Here is a 22,108-nt window from a genome sequence, read left to right on the forward strand (position 1 = left end):
AAGTATTGTGTCTGATAGAGATACTCGTTTCTTGAGCTAATTTTGGAAAATATTATGGTGCAAACTTGGTACTAAATTACTGTTTTCGATTACAAGTCATCCTCAAACGGATGGTCAAACTGAAGTTGTTAATAGAACGTTAGGGACTTTGTTGCGTGCTAGAATAAAAAATAACTTGAAAAGTTGGGAATAATGTTTACCATTTGTTGAGTTTGCATATAATCGTAGTGTGGATTCTACTACAAATTTTTTTGCATTTGAAATTGTGTATGGTTTTAATCCTTTAACCCCATTAGATTTGATATCTTTACCTATGAGTGAAAGGGTTAACATGGATGGAAAGAAAAATGCGGAGTTTGTGCGAAATTTGCATGAAAAGGTTAAGGCGAATATTGAAAAGAAGAACTTGCAATACACAAAGCAAGCAAATAAAGGTAAAAAAAGGTTGTATTTGAACCGGGTATTGGGTGTGGTTGCATTTGAGGAAGGAGCGGTTTCTGGAAAAGAGACGTTCAAAGCTTCTACCTAGAGGTGATGGACATTTCCAAGTTTTGGAGCGGATCAATGACAACGCCTACAAATTAGACTTGCCAGGTGAGTATAATGTAAGTACTACTTTTAATGTTTCTGACTTGTCATTGTTTGATGTAGGTGATGATCGAGATTTGAGATCAAATCCTTTTCAAGAAGGGGAGGATGATGCGATCATGGATAGCTCGCATGTTGATCACGTGGCTAAGGATCCGTTGGAGATGCCAAAAGGACCAATTACGAGAGGTCGAGCTAAGAGATTCAAAGATGCACTTCAATCGTTGATGATGAATTGTCAAGAAGGAATTAGAATGCTTGAAGATCACTTTAAGGGATGATACAATATTATTGAAGTCCGAAGACATCAAGAAAGTGGAGAAAATGTCAAAGAAAAAACAAAAATAAGTGACATAGTCCGTGAAGCATGCGCGTCCGCGCCTTGTTCCATGTGTGCCCGCGTGCCCTTGCAATTTTAAAGATTGGAGATAGAACTTTATGCGCGACCGTGCCTGTCTTTTGCGCGCTCAGGCCTGTTCTGAGTATTTTCAAAATTTCCAAACCGAACCTTATGTGCGCCCGCGCCTGCATTCTCTTTCACACAGTTCGGCGTTTTGTGTATGTGCGAGACTTTTTGATATTTTTGGCATTATTTTCCTATTTTGAGTCTTTTTTTCCTACTAGAAAACTTTTAGGAGATATCTTTGATATCTTTAGATATATTTTGAATTATTTTGCGATATCTTTTATTATTTGTAGTTGTATTATAAATACAACTAAAACATTCAGTATTGATAGAATTCAGATTTTAGATTTTTATACATAAAATTCTTTTTAGAATTTTTACTGAAGCTTTGTGCTTTGTTCAAAAATCAAACTTATCAAAGTTCATATTTTGTGACGTTTGTCGATTGATTATCCTCGTGAGTTGTGAGAAACAGGTTTTCTGAAGATCCCGTTGTGATCAGTTGTTTTCTTCATGATTCTTTGTTACTAGTTTCAAGTAAACTAGAGGTGAATAATCCAAAACTTTTACTTGTTTTCAAGATTGGGCAAATTTCTTGATTTCTTTTGTTATTGGATTGAGGGTACGATTTTAATATACTCGTGTTTGCCTTCCATACATTAAGAATTCATATCAACCCCAAGGCGATACACTCGGTCTGATGAACCTTTTATCCAACAACTCTTGCAACTGATCCTTCAGTTCTTTCATCTCAGTCGGTGCTAACCGATACAGTGCCTTAGAAGTTGGCTTAGTTCCAGGTAACAACTCGATCCCAAATTCGACTTTCCTGACTGGAGGCAATCCCGCAACATCATCAAGAAAGACCTTTGGAAAATCCTTCATCACTTCCAGCTCTTCGAGTTTCGGTCGCTGCATCTCTTGATCACCCATAAGGCTTGCTAGAAAACTTGTACAACCCTTGTTCAAATGTTGTCAGGCCTTACCTGCCGAAATCACACCTGACAATCTTCTCTTAGCTGTAGCATAGAACACAAACGGTTCCCCATTCTGAACTTTCAATAACATTGTTCTCTATTTACAGTCAATATCGGCTTCATGTCTAGTCAACCAGTCCATCCCTAAAATTATATTGAAATATGACGTCTCCAAAACAATAAAATATGCATACAGATCCAAACCTTGCATTCAAATTTTACAATCCCTAACAACTTTATTACTTTTCAATTCCTTCCCCGAAGGCAACAACACACAAAACCCCAAAAAAAACTCATCCGACAAAATTTCCAATTTCATCACAAAGTTAACAGATATAAAAGAGTGTGTAGCTCCCGTATCTATCAATGCATTACCAGTTAAATCGACAATATGAATCATACCTATGACGATTGCAGAATCCGGATCAATTTGGTCATGCTTCATGGCAAAAATCCTCCCTTTGACAGGTTCCTTTTCTTGTGGGCAATCCTTAGCAAAATGCCCCGGCTTCTTGTAGTTAAAACATGAATTAGTTCCAAGCATGCATTGACCCGAATGTGGCTTTCCACACTTCTGACAGATCGGTGTATTCATCGGATTAGGAACATTAGCTATCACCTGATTTTTCCCTTGAGGTCGCGCCAGATTGGGATTCTAGCGCTACTGCTATTGCGGCCTCCTCTGAGCTGGAGCTTGGTACGGCCTCTTTTGGCAAGGCCCTTGCTGATCCCTTCCCTGATAACTAACTCTCTTTGACTGCGACTCCTTAATGATATCATTCTCTTCCTTCTCAGATAACATAGCCTCATAAACTGCCGTTTTATAAGTGGCCGCCCCACTTAATCTGACATCACGATGGATGGAGGCGTTCAAACCCTCCATAAAATGCTTCAGTTCCTCAGCAGGGTTTTCAGCGATCATGGGCACAAAGTATCGTCCCCTCTCAAATTTTTTTACATACTCTGCAATAGACATGCTCCTCTAGCGAAGCTCCAGAAATTCTCTAGCCAAACGGGTCTTGGTACTGATGGTGAAATACTTCGCATAGAAGACATCCCTGAACCCATTCCAAGTCAATGTAGCCAAATTCACAGCTGAACGGGCCCCCTGCCACAGTACTCTACGTCATCCCAAAACATGAAGATCCCACATCTCACACGATTTGCATTTTTGAGCTGCATATAGTCGAAAATAACCTCCAAGGATTTCACCCATTCCTCGGCTACGATAGGATATGCTCATCCTTTGAACTCCGGTGGCCCCAAGTCCTTGAACTGTTTTAAAATCGGGTCATTGACCCTTATTGGTTGTTGTTCCTGGCACCTGCTTGCGAATGAATCAACTGCTGAATCTGTTCTTCTTGGACCCTACTCTGCTCTTGTAACAGATTCGCCAACCCAGTCAAAAACTGGTTATTCTGGTTGTTTTGATCTCTCTCGTTATTTGGGTTCCTACGGTTAGTCATTTTCCTGATGTTCAACATAGTCCACATACTTAATTATGTTTTAAACATAAAAATCATACTTGAAACATGCGTAACTCATAGTTCATAAATACTATCATGCATCTTAAACAATCCATAACATAAAAACTTACAGATTTGAAGACGAAGCATAGGGGTCGTGGCGAATATGCATGCGTGCGATGAATCCCAGAGAAAAATGCTCTGATACCAAGTTTTAACGTCCCAATCTTTATTGAAGCGTTACTCCACATACATACTTCATTAATTAAAAATTTTGGACAATTTAAAACTTTGCGGAAGCATCATCTCTTTATAAAATAAGGGTAATAAAAGTGGACCAAATAGTAGAAAATAACATTCAAAAGACTTTGCCGAAAATAACCAACAAAAAAATAATCAAACTTGTTTTTCCATCAAACATAAAAATTGTCTAAGCTACTCTCTTTTATAAATAAAAAAACTCGCAATCATGTATCACCCGTTGGATCGACCCCTGCCTCTTCTTCATGTCCGCCCATGAAATCATCAATGAAAGCATCAACATCATCATTACCTGCACCAATCAAGTATAGTGAGTCTAACGACTCAACAAGCATAATGCATAAAAAGGGTTTTATAAAACTTTAAATGAGATATTCTTCATGCAAAACTTATCATACATGCATCATCATAAAACATTTAAGGGGTGATGAAGTATGTGAATTGTGATAACCATCATAAAGAGTCATTCATAGGTTTCTGTTATACAACAAGAATATGACATTACGCCCGTAACTTTTATTCTTTGGATAGCCGCTCCGGAGCTCATCCCCAAATGCATATCCCATATAACCATCTCATGGGCCATGTTTGGATAGCCGCTCCGGAGCTCATCCCAAAGTGCATACCCCGTGTAATCACCACAAGATGCATAAACCATCAAAATGTATTCCATGCAACATAACATTCATCTTATCATATCATAACGTATCATATCATTGTCATGCATCTCGAAACTTCATAAAATCATGATCTTAAAACTTCTCGTGTTAAAAACATGTGTGAACTGCTTCAAAACATTTAATGAAAAATAGCTTTCATGAGAAAATCACATAAGCATGCAATACATAGTTTAACCGATCCATGTGAGTTGTTCCGTTAGTATCGGACAATCTATTTTGAAACCTTTTCCCATACAATGTCTTAAAAATACTTAAAAGAGCTTAAAGGACCATAAAATTGAATTTCGGATTGAATATGCAAAGTCTAAAAATTTTTAGGACAGAGCCCTAGTCGCTCAAGCACACAAAGTGCCCGCTCGAGCGAGGCATGTCTCTCGCTCAGGCTCACTTTTATGCGCTCAAGCGAGAGGCGATCTACCGAAAACTCCCAATGACGAGAATTCTGATCCCTTTTCTACCGGATTTTCTCAACTATAAACGATTTTTCTTCATCCAAAATATTGACATTTGAAAAGAAATCATTTCAAAACATGAAAACTTCAAAACTTGAAAAGAATTTTGCCCAAAAACACCTAACATAAAAAGTTTGATTCAAACTTACAAAAACACCATATCACATCAAAAGTTCTGCAGCTTAACCTCAAAACCAATCAACCTCATTACACCTACACCCAAGACATCAGGAACACCTCACACTTCATGTTTAAACATCAGACTTATAAAAAAATTTACAAGGAAACATGAATTGATCATCATAAAAACCACTTAGGGTTTCAACTTAAAAATAGATATATTATTGAATGTGTTTTAAAATAGTAAAAACTTGCCTAAATCGATCGATTGGAATTAACCTAAGTGATATGACGATCTAGCCTTGAGAACTCACAAGAACCCTAGCCTTGGATTGCAGTGTTGAACGAGAGAGCTTTTGAGAGAAAAGAGAGCGTTCAAATGTGAAAATTCTGAATGCTTATTTTTTTTGTGACTAATGGGCTCCAACACGGCCCATTAGTTACATTTAAATGCCTTTAAAAATTTAAACTCACTAAAAAAAATAAATTAAACTGCATCAACTTAAACTTTATTTGATTGAAAATATTTTTGTAACTCGTTCAAAAGCTAGACTCGTCCCTACGACCCAAAATTAAATACCACATGAAAATTTTTAAAAATCACATCATGTCATATAAAATTTCAGGCTTTAAAATGATTCACATAATTAAACATAACAATTAAATACTCTCAATAACATGCATTAGATCATATAATTTAATTAATTTATCGTGATTAAGCTAGCGGACTCTTTGGACCTCTCTCTCTCTCTCTCTCTCTCTCTCTCTCTCTCTCTCTCTCTCTCTCTCTCTCTCTCTCTCTCTCTCTCTCTCTCTCTCTCTCTCTCTCTCTCTCTCTCTCTCTCTCTCTTTTACTACTTATTTACTTTATGTTATTTACGATTTGTTTTACTTTTGATTATCTAAAAGTCTTCCACTTGCGTTTTTGTTAAATTTGCAAAATCATTTTAATAATCATTAAAAGGGTCATAGAACCTAATTCATCTCCCCCTATCTCTTAGGTTCTAACAAGTGTCATCAGAGCCTTTTTTGATTTAATTTTCAAAAAAAAAAAATATAGTCACTCCTTGGAGGGTACTAGCCTACTACATGGAGCTCAGTAGTTGCACTGTCAGTCTGTGAGTTTTTAATTGTTTTGTGTTATGTTTTAAGTAAGGGACACATGATTTATGTATTCAATGATTTTTGTATAAAAATTTTATGTTATGTGATAGGAGTCGTTTTTATGTGTTTTTATTGCTTGTTTTGTGTTTGTTTTGCATTCGTTTCGTTTACATATTGTCCGTTCTTTTCCATTCTTGTTCTTTATTTTGTTTTATTATGTTCGTATTCACTCCTCTGGTTTATCTATTTTTATGGCAGGAAATCACCAAGAAATGCCGATACTTGGTGGGAAGGTGATGCACAGTAGAGGCCATGCAGATAGAACAAGAAGAAAGGAAAAATTCTGGAAAAGAAGAAGGGCGCGCGGGCGGCCAATTTCTACCGCGCGGGCGCATACATGGTTGAGAAAAACAGTAGGTTGGAACTTTAGGAGGCGCCCGAGCGGCCATATTCTACCGCGCGGGCGCGGTCACGTATTTTTGAGACAGTAGTGCAAGGAGTTTCGAGGCGCCCGAGCGGCCAATTTCTACCGCTCGGGCGCGGCGCGCAGTTTTTATTTTTTTTATTATTTTGAGAGTTTATTTCGGAGAGGATTCTGGGGAACTATAAATACAATTATTTCTTAAGTTTTTGGCGCCGTTGCCGGGGACTAAATAGATTTTAATTTGTTTGATTTGATTTTTCTCTATTACAATTTTAATCATTCTTTTCCATCTGTGGACTGCAGGATTCTCTTGCAGTACATGCAACACTCACCTGAAGGACTATTGCCTTTTGATCCAGAAATTGACAGAACCTTTCACAGAAGAAGAAGGCAACAACAGCAAGAAATGGAAGGAGAACACGAACAAGAACCACCAGTTTACAGATCCATGATGGATCTTGCCTTACCAAACATTGAAGGTGCTCGACCAAGCATTATCCGGCCAACTGTAGCAGCGAATCACTTTGAGATAAAGCCGGCGATTCTTCAAATGGTTCAGAACACGCTTCAATTTGGTGGAAGTGTCATTGATGAACCCTATGTGCATCTCACAAATTTTTTAGAAATTTGTGATACATTCAAGATACAGGGAGTTTCAGATGACGCTATTCATTTGTGTTTATTCCCTTTTTCACTACGAGACAAGGCGAAAGCATGGCTAACGAATTTACCTGCAGGTTCCATCATAACTTGGGATGATCTGGCTAAAGCTTTCCTCACCAAATACTTCCCACCATCGAAGTCAATGAAGCTGAGAGCGGACATCACAACTTTTTCCCAAGGAGAACAGGAAACATTTTATGAAGCATGAGAACGCTACAAGGATCTACTGAGTAGATGTCCACACCACCAATTACCAGACGGTCTTGTGGTACAAACTTTTTACTATGGACTTTCTCATTCAAATCATACCATGTTAGATGCAGCTGCAGGTGGGAATCTACTGCGAAAGTCGTCTGAAGATGGTTATGAATTAATCGAGGAAATGGCAGCCAGTGGCTATCATCCTCAATCTAAAAGGAGTGGGGCCCGGAAATCAACTGGAATTCATCAAGTTGAAGCATTCACATCTGTGGCTACTCAACTTGAAGTCATGAACAAAAGGATCGAGGAACTGAGTGTAGGACATTCGGCAATGCGAGTGCAAGAAGTATGGTGTGAAAAATGAGGTGCAGAGCATTTCACGAAAGACTGTCAAACATTCTCTCAACCAGAGAGAGTTATGGCAAGCCACATGGGAAATCAGAATCGCCCCAGGAATGACCCATTTTCGAATTCATACAATCCAGGGTGGAGACAACATCCGAATTTTTCATGGGGTGGACAAAATAATAAGCCGTATGGAAATCAGAATTACAGCAGGCATCTTCAAGAGGAGAAATCAAGCTTGGAGCAGATGATGCAGAAATTTATATCATCTACTGAAACCCGTATGCAGAATCAAGATGCATCGTTCAAAAATCTGGAGAATAAAATGTGTCAATTGGCCAAATCAATTTCCAGCAGAGATCAGGGTACTTTGCCAAGCGACATTGAGAAGAATCCGAAGGAACAGGTGAAAGCAATTGAATTAAGGAGTGGAAAGACGGTCGAGCCTGAACAAAAAAGCGAGAAAGAGCCCGAAATGGGTACATCAAAAGACTTCAGGTAAATCATCTATCTCAACACCCCCACCCACTTCACAATCAAAAATTGTTGTGCCACCACCTTTTCCTGCAGCTCTTAAGAAGGCCAAGCTAGACTCTCAGTTTGGTAAATTTTTAGAAGTGTTCAAGAAATTGAACATCAATATACCCTTCGCCGATGCACTGATGCAAATGCCAAGCTATGCGAAATTCTTGAAGGAAATCCTCTCTAACAAGAGGAAATTGGAGGAGCATGCAATGATAAGTCTGACAAAAAATTGCTCGGCACTGGTGCAGAACAAAATCCCACAAAAAAAAAAGGATCCAGGGAGTTTCTCTATCCCTTGTGTAATTAATGATGTTCAGTTTCATAAGGCTTTGTGTGATTTGGGTGCAAGTATAAATTTAATGCCTTACTCTGTTTTCAGGAAACTGAGCTTGGGAGAACCAAAGTCCACCAGAATGTCTTTACAACTGGCGGACAGGTCCATCAAATATCCACGGGGGATTATCGAGGACGTGCTTGTGAAAGTGGACAAATTCATCTTCCCCGTGGACTTCGTGGTGTTAGATATGGAAGAAGATCTGGACATGCCACTTATCTTGGGAAGACCTTTCCTGACAACAAGAAAAGCACTTATAGATGTCCAGAAGGGAGAGCTGTTGTTGAGAGTGGGAGAGGAGAAAATTTCTTTTGACGTTTTTAATGCTTTGAAATTTTCTCAGAATAATGAAGAATGTTTTCAGTTAGATGTAGTAGACTCACTCTTATTTGATTATGTGCAGGATAATTTTCAGGAACCGTTAGAGGTTGCACTTGTATCTGAACAGTTGGGCGACCTCAGTGACGGAGTAGAAGAGATGACCGCATACTTGAATGACAACCAGTCATGGAGAAGAGGTGGAAAGCTTAGACTTGAAGACCTTGGTGACCGGAAGGATTTAGTTCTTCAGAAACCAAGCATTGAGGAACCACCTACTGTGGAATTGAAACCATTACCCATTCATCTTAAATACATGTTTTTAGGTGAGAACGATAAGTTACCTGTCATAATATCTTCTTCTTTGACAGGTGAGATGGAGGACAAACTAATGGAGGTGCTTAAGAAACACAAGAGTGTGTTTGCTTGGAAAGTGGCGGATATCAAAGGAATCAATCCATCCATATGCATGCACAAGATTTTCATGGAAGAGAGCATCAACCCATTAGTCCAACCACAGAGGAGACTAAACCCAAAGATGCAGGAAGTTGTGAAAGCTGAAACGATCAAACTGTTGGACGCAGGTATCATTTATCCTATTTCTGATAGTCCGTGGGTAAGTCCAGTGCAGTGTGTACCAAAGAAAGGGGGGATAACTGTCATAAAGAATGAGAATAATGAATTAATACCTACTAGGACAGTTACGGGTTGGCGTGTGTTCATAGATTATAGAAAATTAAATGACGCAACCCGTAAGGATCATTTTCCCCTCCCGTTCATTGATCAAATGCTAGAAAGATTGACTGGGTATGAATTTTACTGTTTTTTAGATGGGTACTCAGGATACAATCAAATAGCGATTGCACCTGAAGACCAGGATAAAACGACTTTTACCTGCCCATATGGTACGTTTGCCTACAGACGTATGCCTTTCGGATTATGTAACGCTCCTGCTACTTTTCAGAGATGTATGACTGCTATTTTTCATGATATGGTCGAAAATTTTCTAGAAATTTTCATGGATGATTTTTCTATTTTCGGTCAATCTTTTGATGCATGTCTGCATAACTTAAATTCTGTGTTGATGAGATGCGAGGAGACCAATTTGGTGCTTAACTGGGAGAAGTGTCATTTCATGGTGACAGAAGGTATAGTGTTGGGTCACAGAATTTCTGAACAGGGGATCGAGGTGGACAAGGCTAAGGTGCACGTTATTCAAAATCTGCCTCCACCTACGACAGTAAAGGGAGTTAGAAGCTTCCTCGGACATGCTGGTTTTTATCGGCGATTTATTAAAGACTTTTCAAAAATTTCCAAACCTCTGTCCTCTTTGCTCATGAAAGATGCCCCTTTTGATTTTGATTTGAATTGTTTGCAGGCCTTTGAGGTGTTGAGAGAAAGACTGGTGACTGCGCCAGTATTGACATCACCGAACTGGGAGCTTCCATTTGAAGTAATGTGCAATGCTAGTGATTCTGCTATTGGTGCGGTACTTGGCCAACGAATAGACAAGGTATTCCGAACCATCTACTACGCTAGTAAGACTCTTAATGAAGCTCAGCTCAATTATGCCACCACTGAAAAAGAGTTGCTAGCTGTAGTATTTGCACTAGACAAATTTCATTCGTACCTTGTGCTTTCAAAAATCACAGTCTACACAGATCACTCTGCTATTAAACACCTGTTGGAAAAGAAAGATGCGAAACCTAGACTGATTAGGTGGATCCTGCTTTTTCAATAATTTGATTTAGAGATCAGGGATAAGAAAGGTGTTGACATGTAGTAGCTGATCATCTGTCTAGATTAGAATGCATTACTGATGATGCACAAAATGAAGTAAAGGATATAGATGATTGGTTCCCTGATGAAAAACTTTTCGCCATAGAGAGTTCACCATGGTATGCACATTTTGCTAATTTTCTGGTCACAAGCACACTCCCACATAATCTATCTTTCCATCAAAAGAAAAAAAATTTATCGGAGTTTCTCTATCCCTTGTGTGATTAATGATATTCAATTTCATAAAGCTTTATGTGATTTGGGTGCTAGTATAAATCTAATGCCTTACTCTGTGTTTAGGAAATTGAGCTTAGGAGAACCAAAGTCCACCAGAATGTCGTTACAACTAGCATACAGGTCCATCAAATATCCATGGGGGATAATCGAGGGCGTGCTTGTAAAAGTGGACAAATTCATCTTCCCCGTGGACTTCGTGGTGCTAGATATGGAAGAGGATTTGGACATGCCACTCATATTGGGTAGACCCTTCCCGGCGACAGGAAAGGCATTAATAGATGTCCAGAAGGGAGAGTTGCTGTTAAGAGTGGAAGAAGAGAAAATTTCGTTTGACGTTTTTAATGCTTTAAAATTTTCTCAGAATAATAAAGAATGTTTTCAACTGGATGTAGTGGACTCACTGTTATTTGATTATGTGCAGGATACTTTTCAGGAACCATTAGAAGCTGCACTTATCTCTGAGCAAGTGGTCGTTCTCAGTGATGGAATTGAAGAGATGACCGCATATTTGAATGACAACCAGTCATGGAGAAGAGGTGGAAAGCTTAGACTTGAAGACCTTGGTGACCGGAAGGATTTAGTCCTCCAGAAACCAAGCCTTGAGGAACCACCTACTGTGGAATTGAAACCATTACCTGTCCATCTCAAATACATGTTTTTAGGTGAGAATGATAAGTTACCTGTTATAATATCTTCCTTTTTGATAGGTGAGATGGAGGCCAGACTAATGGAGGTGCTCAAGAAACACAAGAGTGTGTTAGCCTGGAATGTTGCGGATATCAAAGGAATCAATCCATCATTATACATGCACAAGATTTTAATGGAAGAGAACATCAACCCATTGGTCCAACCACAAAGGAGATTGAATCCAAAAATGCAGAAAGTTGTAAAAGTTGAAACGATCAAACTTCTGGATGCAGGTATCATTTATCCTATATCTGATAGTCCATGGGTGAGTCCGGTGCAGTGTGTACCAAAGAAGGGGGGAATTACTGTCATACAGAATGAGAAAAATGAACTGATACCACTAGGACAGTTATAGGTTGGCGTGTGTGCATAGACTATAGAAAACTAAATGACGCAACCCGTAAGGATCATTTTCCCCTCCCCTTCATTGATCAAATGCTAGAGAGACTGGCAGGATATGAGTTTTACTGTTTTTTAGATGGGTATTCAGGATACAATCAAATAGCGATTGCACCTGAAGACCAGGATAAAACGAATTTCACTTGCCCATATGGTACGTTTGCCTATAGACGGATGCCTTTCGGGTTATGTAACGCTCCTGCTACTTTTCAGAGGTGCATGACTGCCATTTTTTTATGATAAGGTCGAAATTTTTTTAGAAATTTTCATGGATGATTTCTATTTTCGGTAAATCTTTTGATGCATGTCTGCATAACTTGAATTCTGTTTTAATGAGATGCGAGGAGACAAATTTGGTACTGAACTGGGAGAAGTGCCATTTCATGGTGACAGAAGGTATAGTATTGGGTCACCAAATTTCTGAGCAGGGGATCGAGGTGGACAAAGCCAAGGTGCACGTTATTCAAAATTTGCCTCCACCTACGACAGTCAAGGGATTCAGAAGTTTTCTGGGCCATGCCGGCTTGTATCGGCGGTTTATTAAGGATTTTTCAAAAATTGGCAAACCTCTTTCTTCTTTGCTAATGAAAGATGCACCTTTTGACTTTGATTCAAATTGTTTGCAGGCCTTTGAAGTGTTGAGAGAAAGACTGGTGACTGCACCAATACTTACATCACCGAACTGGGATCTCCCATTTGAAGTCATGTGCGATGCAAGTGACTCTGCTATTGGCGCAGTGCTTGGCCAACGAATAGGCAAGGTATTCAAAACTATTTACTACGCTAGCAAGACTCTTAATAAAGCTCAACTAAATTATGCCACCATTGAAAAATATTTGTTAGCTGTAGTATTTGCACTGGATAAATTTCATTCATACCTTGTACTCTAAAAAATCACAGTATACACAGATCACTCTGCTATTAAGCACTTGTTGGCAAAGAAAGATGTGAAACCTAGACTGATTAGATGGATCTTACTTTTGCAAGAATTTGATTTAGAGATCAGGGATAAGAAAGGTGTTGAAAATGTAGTAGCTGATCATCTATCTAGATTAGAATGCATTGCTGATGGTGCAACAAATGAGATAGAGGACATAGATGATTGGTTCCCTGATGAAAAATTTTTGCCATATAAAGTTCACCATGGTATGCTAATTTTGCGAATTATCTAGTCACAAGCACACTCCCACATAATCTGTCTTTCCATCAGAAGAAAAAATTTTTATCAGATGTCAAGCATTATTTTTGGGAGGAACTGTTTTTGTTTAAAATATGTGCTGACTCAATGATCCGGAGATGTGTGGCGGAAGGAGAAATGCAAAGCATCCTCAGTCATTGTCATGATCGTGAGGTAGGTGGCCATACTGGGCCAATCAAAACTGCAGCGAAGGTACTTGAATGTGGGTTCTATTGGCCCAATCTTTTTAAGGATGCGCGCCTGTATGTTTTAGCTTGTGATAGATGTCAGCGGACAGGTAATATCTCTAACCGAAATGAAATGCCTATGAATAATATCATTGAGTGTGAGATATTCAATGTTTCGGGAATCGACTTTATGGGACAATTTCCACCTTCTTTGACGAAAAAATACATTTTGGTCGCAGTAGACTATGTTTCAAAATGGGTAGAGGCTGATGCTTTTGCAACAAATGATGCACAGGTTGTACTAAAATTTTTGAAGAAAAATATTTTTAATCGGTTTGGTACACCCCGTGCAATCATTAGTGATGGTGGCACCCACTTTTGCAATAAACTTTTTGACAAACTTTTAAGGAAATATGGTGTCAAGCATAAGGTATCTACCCCATATCATCCCCAGACCAGTGGCCAAGTGGAAGTGTCCAATCGAGAGATCAAACAGATCCTAGAGAAAAGTGTGAGTACTAATCGGAAGGATTGAGCACTTCGACTTGATGATGCCTTATGGGCCTACCTATAGGACGGCATTTAAAACCCCTATCGGCACTTCCTCTTATAGATTATTATTTGGAAAGGCATGTCATTTACCTGTTGAATTAGAGCATAGAGCATTTTGGGCTATTAAGACTCTAAACTATGAATTTGCTGCTGCAGGTGAAAAAAATATTGTTGGAGCTAAATCAACTGGAAGAATTCCGCGACAATGCATATGACATGACGGTTTCGTACAAGGAATGGACAAAGAGAATACATGACAGGCGTATTCGTCAGCGGGAATTCAAGGAAGGAGAGGCTGTGTTGCTGTTCAACTCCCGGTTAAGACTATTTCCCGGGAAATTGAAGTCTAGATGGTCTGGGCCCTATAAGATCACCAGGGTGTATCCATCAGGGGCCATAGAGATCAAAGATGCCCGCAACGAGTCGTTCACGGTCAATGCTCAAAGGTTAAAACACTATGTGGGGGGTGATGTGGATTCCACGCCAGTCATCACCACATTGACTGACCAAGACTAGTTTGGGGAGGGTGAAAAGTCAAGCTCTCGACTTTAAATTGAGAACTACATTCTACTTTCCCTTTTATTTTGCGTTTTTGTTCATTTTAGTTCAAGTGTTAGAATTTTTAGTTAATTTCCTGTCTTTCTCGAGTTGAGTTCTGTTTTAAAATTTTTTGAAAAAAATGGGGTGCGCTTGCGCGGCAGTTTTCTGCCGCCCGCGCACCCAACTCTCGGTCTTAAAATTTTTTGAAAAAAGGGGGTGCGCTCGCGCGGCAGTTTTCTACCGCCCGCGCACCCAACCCTCTGTCAAAAAAATTTTTAAAAAAAGGGGTGTGCGCCCGCGCGGCACTTTTCTACTGCACGGGCGCCTCGCGCAAAATCAGAAATTTAAAACACCCGATTCCTTCTTCCCCTCTTTATTTTCTCTCTTTCCTTTCTCTCTAACCCTAATTCCCTCACAGCCGCCATCTCTCTCACTCTCAATTTCTTCTTCTTTTCTCAATTTCGCAGGTAATTCACTCGATTTCTCACATCTCTCGACATGGCGCCAAAGAAACAGAAGGTTGCCACCTCTAGGGCCAACCCATCCCACTTCATAAATGGGAAATTTATTTCTGAAGAAGCAAAGGCACGTTATGAGGAAGCCAAGGCCTCTAGGAATCCCATTCCGGAGCGAGGAATTGATCTTTCTGAAAACCGCACCGCCTCCCTTGGCATTGTGGCTCGAGGATGGACCGAGTTTTGCCGCCAACCTCTCGCGGCATTAGTCCCCTTGGTCCGTGAATTTTACGCCAACGCCGCCGAGCGTACCGATAGCACTACCTTCGTGCGGGGTAAGATGGTTACTTTTACTCCCGCTGCTATTAATGCGTTATTGCAAACTCCGGAAGTAGACGATAGCCAATTTCAGGCTTTTAAGGCCAATCCGGATTATAATGAAATTTCGAATGAGTTGTGCTATGAAGCTAATGTGTGGAAGGATTCAGTGAAGTTCATATCTTTTAAGGAAAAAAATTTGCGGCTGGAACCGGCCTTGTGGTATGCTTTTCTGACCCACAGGTTGATGCCGGTGTCCCATACACATGTTGTGACAATGAGCAGGGCGGTGCTTCTCTATGCTGTGCACAAACAATGGCCGATTAATGTTGGACAAATTATCAACCAAGAGTTGTACACTTCCATTCGCACGTCCAACATTTCAATTTTCTTTCCGACCATTGTTTCTTTACTGTGTGTGCAAGCTGGTGTCCCATACAAGGACACAGAAGAATGGTTGCACCCAATGCAGGCAGTGGATAACACAATTCTGAAAGCAAAACACGCCTTCCGCGTATGCGAGTTTTCACTTCCTGGCCAGGCCAGCTCTGGCCCTGGTCAATCATCACGGACTGCACCTCGGCCACCTCCTGCTCGCCGCACCACACATGATTCATTGAGTGAAATGTCGGCATGGATGCAACATCAGGAGCACTGCCAAGAGGTAAAGCCAATGATGAAAAAAAAAAAAAAAAAATTTGGGTTCACCGTTTGTTTTTGCTTAAGTCCATGACTATCTTCTTTGTTTGACAAATCATTTTGAACTAGTATAACCAAGTCGATGAATAGGTCTCAAAACATTCTGTGAGGTACACTTGAATCTGTATTTGAAACACACAAACTTGGATATGATTTAGGCAATTTGTTTGATCTTTGGGTTAGAAAGAAATCTTTCGTGAATTACCTTTAGATGCCCAATTGAGCCTTCACATTTATATGAGCACGAGAGGTGCATAATCTGGATTTTATGTTGGTGTAATCATCGCTTACTACTGATGATTCTTTTTTCTGCACTGATTGAGATCTGTATGAGTTAACTGTGAATTGAGATTTGTCTAGAACAAGTTCGAACATCCCTCGAGGCGCAATACGGGCATACTGTGATTTAGGAGTGATATAGGCATTTCTTTCTGAATTTCGTTTGTGCCTTTCAAACTACCCTTGATTTATTTTGTCCCTAGTACCTTATTTGAGCTTAATAGAAAACGAATGGCATGCGTAAAAACGTGTGGAAAACCCCCATTCGACATTTTTAAGAACCTACAATTACTACCCATAGCTTAAACACTCATTCCTACCTTGTTTGGAGTAAATTGAATGTAGATCATTGATGTGTATGCTCCTACTGAAAAGTTGAGAAACGAATGGTGTGTTGAGTGTTGTTCAAAAATCAAAAGGGGGTAGCAAGTAGAAAAAAAAAGAAAAGGGATATGTTTAAAAATATGACAATATTGAGAAAAAAAAATGGGGAAAAAGAAAGAGAAGAATGTTGGCAAAAGGCAAGTGAAAGAAAAGAAAAATCTGGAAATCAATGAATGAGAAGAAGTGCAAATTTGTAATTCGAAAAGAGTAGTCTGTATAGAATGATCATTATTTACTCCCTCTTTGAATTCGTGTCCTTCATTTGGAGCCATTAGCCTAGCCTAACATTATAAGCCGAATAAGACCTATTGACCGAGTTACAGTTGCCTAATATACTAGTGGAGAGGGGTTGTGAGAATTTTGCCTATGGAGTGTTGATAGACACAGTTAATGAATGTGGATTCTTGATAAAAAACATGCACACACTATTTTTCATTGAGTTATACCAGTCATGAGTGTGTGTATTATTGAATGTTTCAAAATCTTGATCCTGATATACCCGAAAAAGTCCTCATGATTCTAGAATGTGTGAATTGAATTTAGAGTAGAGTATTCCAAAATACGGAGTTGCGAGATTTTGAAGTTTGCAAGGTTTGCTAGTTGGTGTTACATTTTCAAAATGTCAGCATGTTGATTGATTGGATTGTTAATTTTGTGGAAAATATTCTGAGGCTTAAGAAGATTGATTTCACTTCCTTGTTTCGTCGTTCTGTTGTGTCTGCATGTTAGTCTATCACCTATTTTGCTCGAGGGCGAGCAAAAGGTTAGTTTGGGGAGGTTGATAGGAGTCGTTTTTATGTGTTTTTATTGCTTGTTTTGTGTTTGTTTTGCATTCGTTTCGTTTACATATTGTCCGTTCTTTTCCATTCTTGTTCTTTATTTTGTTTTATTATGTTCGTATTCACTCCTCTAGTTTATCTATTTTTATGGCAGGAAATCACCAAGAAATGCCGATACTTGGTGGGAAGGTGATGCACAGTAGAGGCCATGCAGATAGAACAAGAAGAAAGGCAAAATTTTGGAAAAGAAGAAGGGCGCGCAGGCGGCCAATTTCTACCACGCGGGCGCATACACGGTTGAGAAAAACAGTAGGTTGGAACTTTAGGAAGCGCCCGAGCGGCCATATTCTACCACGCGGGCGCGGTCACGTATTTTTGAGACAATAATGCAAGGAGTTTCGAGGCGCTCGAGCGGCCAATTTCTACAGCTCGGGCGCGGCGCGCAGTTTTTATTTTTTTATTATTTTGAGAGTTTATTTCGGAGAGGATTCTGGGGAACTATAAATACAATTATTTCTTTAGTTTTTGAGGGTTACAGGGGACGCATATCATAAGACTACCGGCGGCTGAACGCTGGAGATTTCTCTTCTCCGTTGGGAGTTTTTCCTTTTCTTCTTCTTCTGAATTTTTATGTTGAACATCTTGGAGATTGAATTTTTGTAATGAATTCTAGTAGCTAAACAATTATTTTTTTGGAATCGAGGGGATCCTAATCCCGAAACACTGTAGTGTGATTGAATCACCGGATGTATTGGGAATTGATTTATGTTTATAATTGATTTTATCATGTTTTTATTTCTATGTTGATGATTAGCTACCCTTAACATAGATTCGTAAATTATGAATTGCTGTCGAGAGATAGGTTTATAATTAGGACGAATGATATAATCCATGGACATAAAATATGCATAGAGATATGGTATTTAGTACATATTGATAGCCATAGACCACCAGGTTGAAAGTTGTAGAATTCATAGAACGCAAAGCAATCAGTCGTGATAAATAATTAGAGAGATTTAATTACTTCACTGATTTGATTAGTTTGGCATCACCTCGAGAGAGAGTGTCAATGTTATAGGAACTTCTGTTAAATTTATAAGAATAAATTAAGTTCCAATCGTCCAGTTCAATTAGGGAAAAGGTGAACCGAAATTCCAACAAAATCATTTTGAATTGTTATTCTTCACTCTGAGATTTGTTGGCTTGGTTGTGAAATTTAAGTTTATTTATATTGAGTTTTAATTTTAGATGTTAGTTAATTCACAAATCAATTTTTCGATACTTTGTGTAGTTAAAAATTAAAAAGACAAATTATTTTCGTTAGTCCCTGAGGACGATACTCGTACTCAGTACATTATATTATAACTTGAATCGTGCACTTGCGATTTATTCGAGCTTAATTGATAGATATATTTACGTTCATTTTTCGTGGTAGTATTGGCTCGATCAATCCTCTGGTTTATCTATTTTTATGGCAGGAAATCACCAAGAAATGCCGATACTTGGTGGGAAGGTGATGCACAGTAGAGGCCATGCAGATAGAACAAGAAGAAAGACAAAATTATGGAAAAGAAGAAGGGCGTGCGGGCGGCCAATTTCTACCGCGCGGGCGCATACACGGTTGAGAAAAACAGTAGGTTGGAACTTTAGGAGGCGCCCGAGCGGCCATATTCTACCGCGCGGGCGCGGTCACGTATTTTTGAGATAGTAGTGCAAGGAGTTTCGAGGCGCCCGAGCGGCCAATTTCTACCGCTCGGGCGCGGCGCGCAGTTTTTATTTTTTTTTTATTATTTTGAGAGTTTATTTCGGAGAGGATTCTGGGGAACTATAAATACAATTATTTCTTTAGTTTTTTAGGGTTACAGGGGACGCATATCAGAAGACTACCGGCGGCTGAACGCTGGAGATTTCTCTTCTTCGTTGGGAGTTTTTCCTTTTCTTCTTCTTCTGAATTTTTATGTTGAACATCTTGGAGATTTAATTTTTGTAATGAATTCTATTAGCTAAACAATTATTTTGTTGGAATCGAGGGGATCCTAATCCCGAAACACTGTAGTGTGATTGAATCACCGGACGTATTGGGAATTGATTTATGTTTATAATTGATTTTATCATGTTTTTCTTTCTATGTTGATGATTAGCTACCCTTAACATAGATTCGTAAATTATGAATTGCTGTCGAGAGATAGGTTTATAATTAGGACGAATGATATAATCCATGGACTTAAAATATGCATAGAGATATGGTATTTAGTACATGTTGATAGCCATAGACCACCAGGTTGAAAGTTATAGAATTCATAGAACGCAAAGCAATCAGTCGTGATAAATAATTATAGAGATTTAATTACTTCACTGATTTGATTAGTTTGGCATCACCTCGAGAGAGAGTGTCAATGTTATAGGAACTTCTGTTAAATTTATAAGAATAAATTAAGTTCCAATCGTCCAGTTCAATTAGGAAAAAGGTGAACCAAAATTTCAACAAAATCATTTTGAATTGTTATTCTTCACTCTGAGATTTGTTGGCTTGGTTGTGAAATTTAAGTTTATTTATATTGAGTTTTAATTTTAGATGTTAGTTAATTCACAAATCACTTTTTCGATACTTTGTGTAGTTAAAATTGAAAAGACAAATTATTTTCGTTAGTCCCTGAGGACGATACTCGTACTCAGTACATTATATTATAACTTGAATCGTGCACTTGCGATTTATTCGAGCTTAATTGATAGGTATATTTACGTTGATTTTTCATGGTAGTATTTGCTCGATCATTATGAAAATTTTAAGTATGAAATTTTTTAAATAAAATGCTTAGTTATGCATTGCGGTTACGTAAGAGGTTTATGGAAATTACAGCATATCTCCGAATTGTGTTTTACGACAGGATGACCACAAGAAATTTCGAAATTTAGGAACTTGATGATATTTTGTTTGAATTTTAGTTTGATTATTTATGATATATCGGTTAGCACTTGAATATTTGTATTAACTTATTGATTTTTAAGTTAGAATGATTTCATGGGTAAATTATTGGTCAAATTGATTGTGAGATTAGCATTTAGAGTATATCATAAATGTAATTATTTAACTCATGAATTTGAGATTTTTGAGGAATTATTTGGGAACAATGATTTACACGCATATCTTATATTTTGGGATTTAATTATGAAAAGGATCATAGCTGATATGTGATGTTATTTTTTAGTATTGCTTTATAAAACTTTGCTAAGTTAAGTTTACTATAGGAGTTCATATTTTAATTGTTATGTTTAACTGTCAAATTGGGAACAAAAGTTTGTCTCTCAAATGTTGGGGGATATATAAATAGACTGTATAAGCATATATAATCAGTCAAGTTTTTGGTATAATGCAATAGTTGTATTAGAGAAGATGAGCAGTAAAGTTAATAAGTAAGTTGTAATAATTCTCTTTACTAGGTTTTTATCAGCGAAAGTTTATAAATCTAGGCTTGATAGAGATAAATTAGACATGTGTGACAGATAAAATATGTTGTTTATCAGAGTGCGCATCGTAAGCATTATTTTTGGAATACTGAAACTTGGGAACTAGGTATGTAAATGAGAATTTAGTGAATTGAACTTTTAGAGACTTCATAATTAGAATTTGATCATTTGAATTTCGAGGACGAAATTCCATTTAGGGAGTATTATAACGCCCGAAAATTCGTTTACGTAAACCCACATGCATAACTAGGAAAATAATTAAATCAAATTTTAGAAAATGGTTAAATGACTTCATGTGAATTAGGTGATTTTATTTGCATGATTTAAATACTATTTTTAGCATTTAACCAGCATTATGTTATTTACGAAATTTTTAGAAATAATGTTTTTCGCCCGCGTAGACAGGACCGTCGATAAACGAGGTATAGGAAATTTATTACAAATATTTTTATGATAATTTTATGAGCCTTAAAATATTATATTAATGTATTATTTTCAAAAAATAATAATTTTTATATATGTAGATATATATGAAATCAATTTTCACTAAAATAGGCTATTTTAAATTCTTTTAAGGGGCTTTAAAAATTATATAAATTAATATTACGAAAATTACTCAGAAGTTATTTAATTTTAAAAGTTATATATTTTATATTAACATGATATAATATCTTCCCAAAAATCTAAATAAATAAGTTAATAACTAGATAATTGAAAAACTGAATCTCAAAAATAAATAAATTCAAGGGTATGTCTTCCTCTACCAAGTTCTAGAACCTAGCCACAAATATTCATGAAATTCTCAAGAAAATTCAAAAGAAAAAAGAAGAATATAAGAATATTAGAAGGAAATCTAGCCGCCAAAGAGTGCTTGGTGTTCAAACCCTTCCAATCTGACGATAAGATAGGTAAAACTCGAAATAATAACCTAATAAAAGACTAGAGTCCTTTAAAATAAAATTTCCTAATTTAAAGATTTTTTCCCGAATTCGGAACCTCGCTCGATCGGTAGGAAATGACCGATCGAGCGAAAATTGTTCTGTCCAAATTCTTTTCTTCTTGCTTGCGGCCGATCGATTGGTAGGAAATGACCAATCGAGCAGAAAAACCTCTGTCTCGAACTCTTTCTTTTTCCATGACACCTGCTCGATCGGTGATAACTTGCGGATTGAGAGGTTAAACTTTTGCCTCGAAATTCATGCTCCTCTCGCTCGATCGGTGAAATGATGCAGATCGAGCGAGATGACTTCTGAACTAATTCCTCTTTAAAGTGCCTTTTCCTACACAATAAACCTGGGGACAT

At 38.1% G+C, this 22,108-nt stretch overlaps 1 protein-coding gene and 1 non-coding gene across 2 annotated transcripts; both read right to left on the minus strand.

Annotated features, from left to right (window-relative positions):
* Nucleotides 1-307: 307 nt before the first annotated feature.
* LOC140877821 (uncharacterized) lies at nt 308-2,566 on the minus strand. Its single transcript, XM_073281404.1, has 4 exons — nt 2,204-2,566; nt 1,981-2,044; nt 1,701-1,935; nt 308-311 (listed from the first exon to the last, which is right to left on the minus strand). The coding sequence occupies exons 1-4, from the start codon at nt 2,564-2,566 to the stop codon at nt 308-310; spliced, it is 666 nt and encodes a 221-aa protein (XP_073137505.1).
* Nucleotides 2,567-7,286: 4,720 nt separating this feature from the next.
* On the minus strand, nt 7,287-7,393 carry LOC140885853 (small nucleolar RNA R71). Its single transcript, XR_012151267.1, has one exon. It is a non-coding gene; the product is annotated as a small nucleolar RNA R71 (small nucleolar RNA).
* Nucleotides 7,394-22,108: the final 14,715 nt, after the last annotated feature.

Source organism: Henckelia pumila, chromosome 2, assembly GCF_033568475.1.
Source record: "Henckelia pumila isolate YLH828 chromosome 2, ASM3356847v2, whole genome shotgun sequence".
Taxonomy (NCBI): Eukaryota; Viridiplantae; Streptophyta; class Magnoliopsida; order Lamiales; family Gesneriaceae; genus Henckelia; species Henckelia pumila.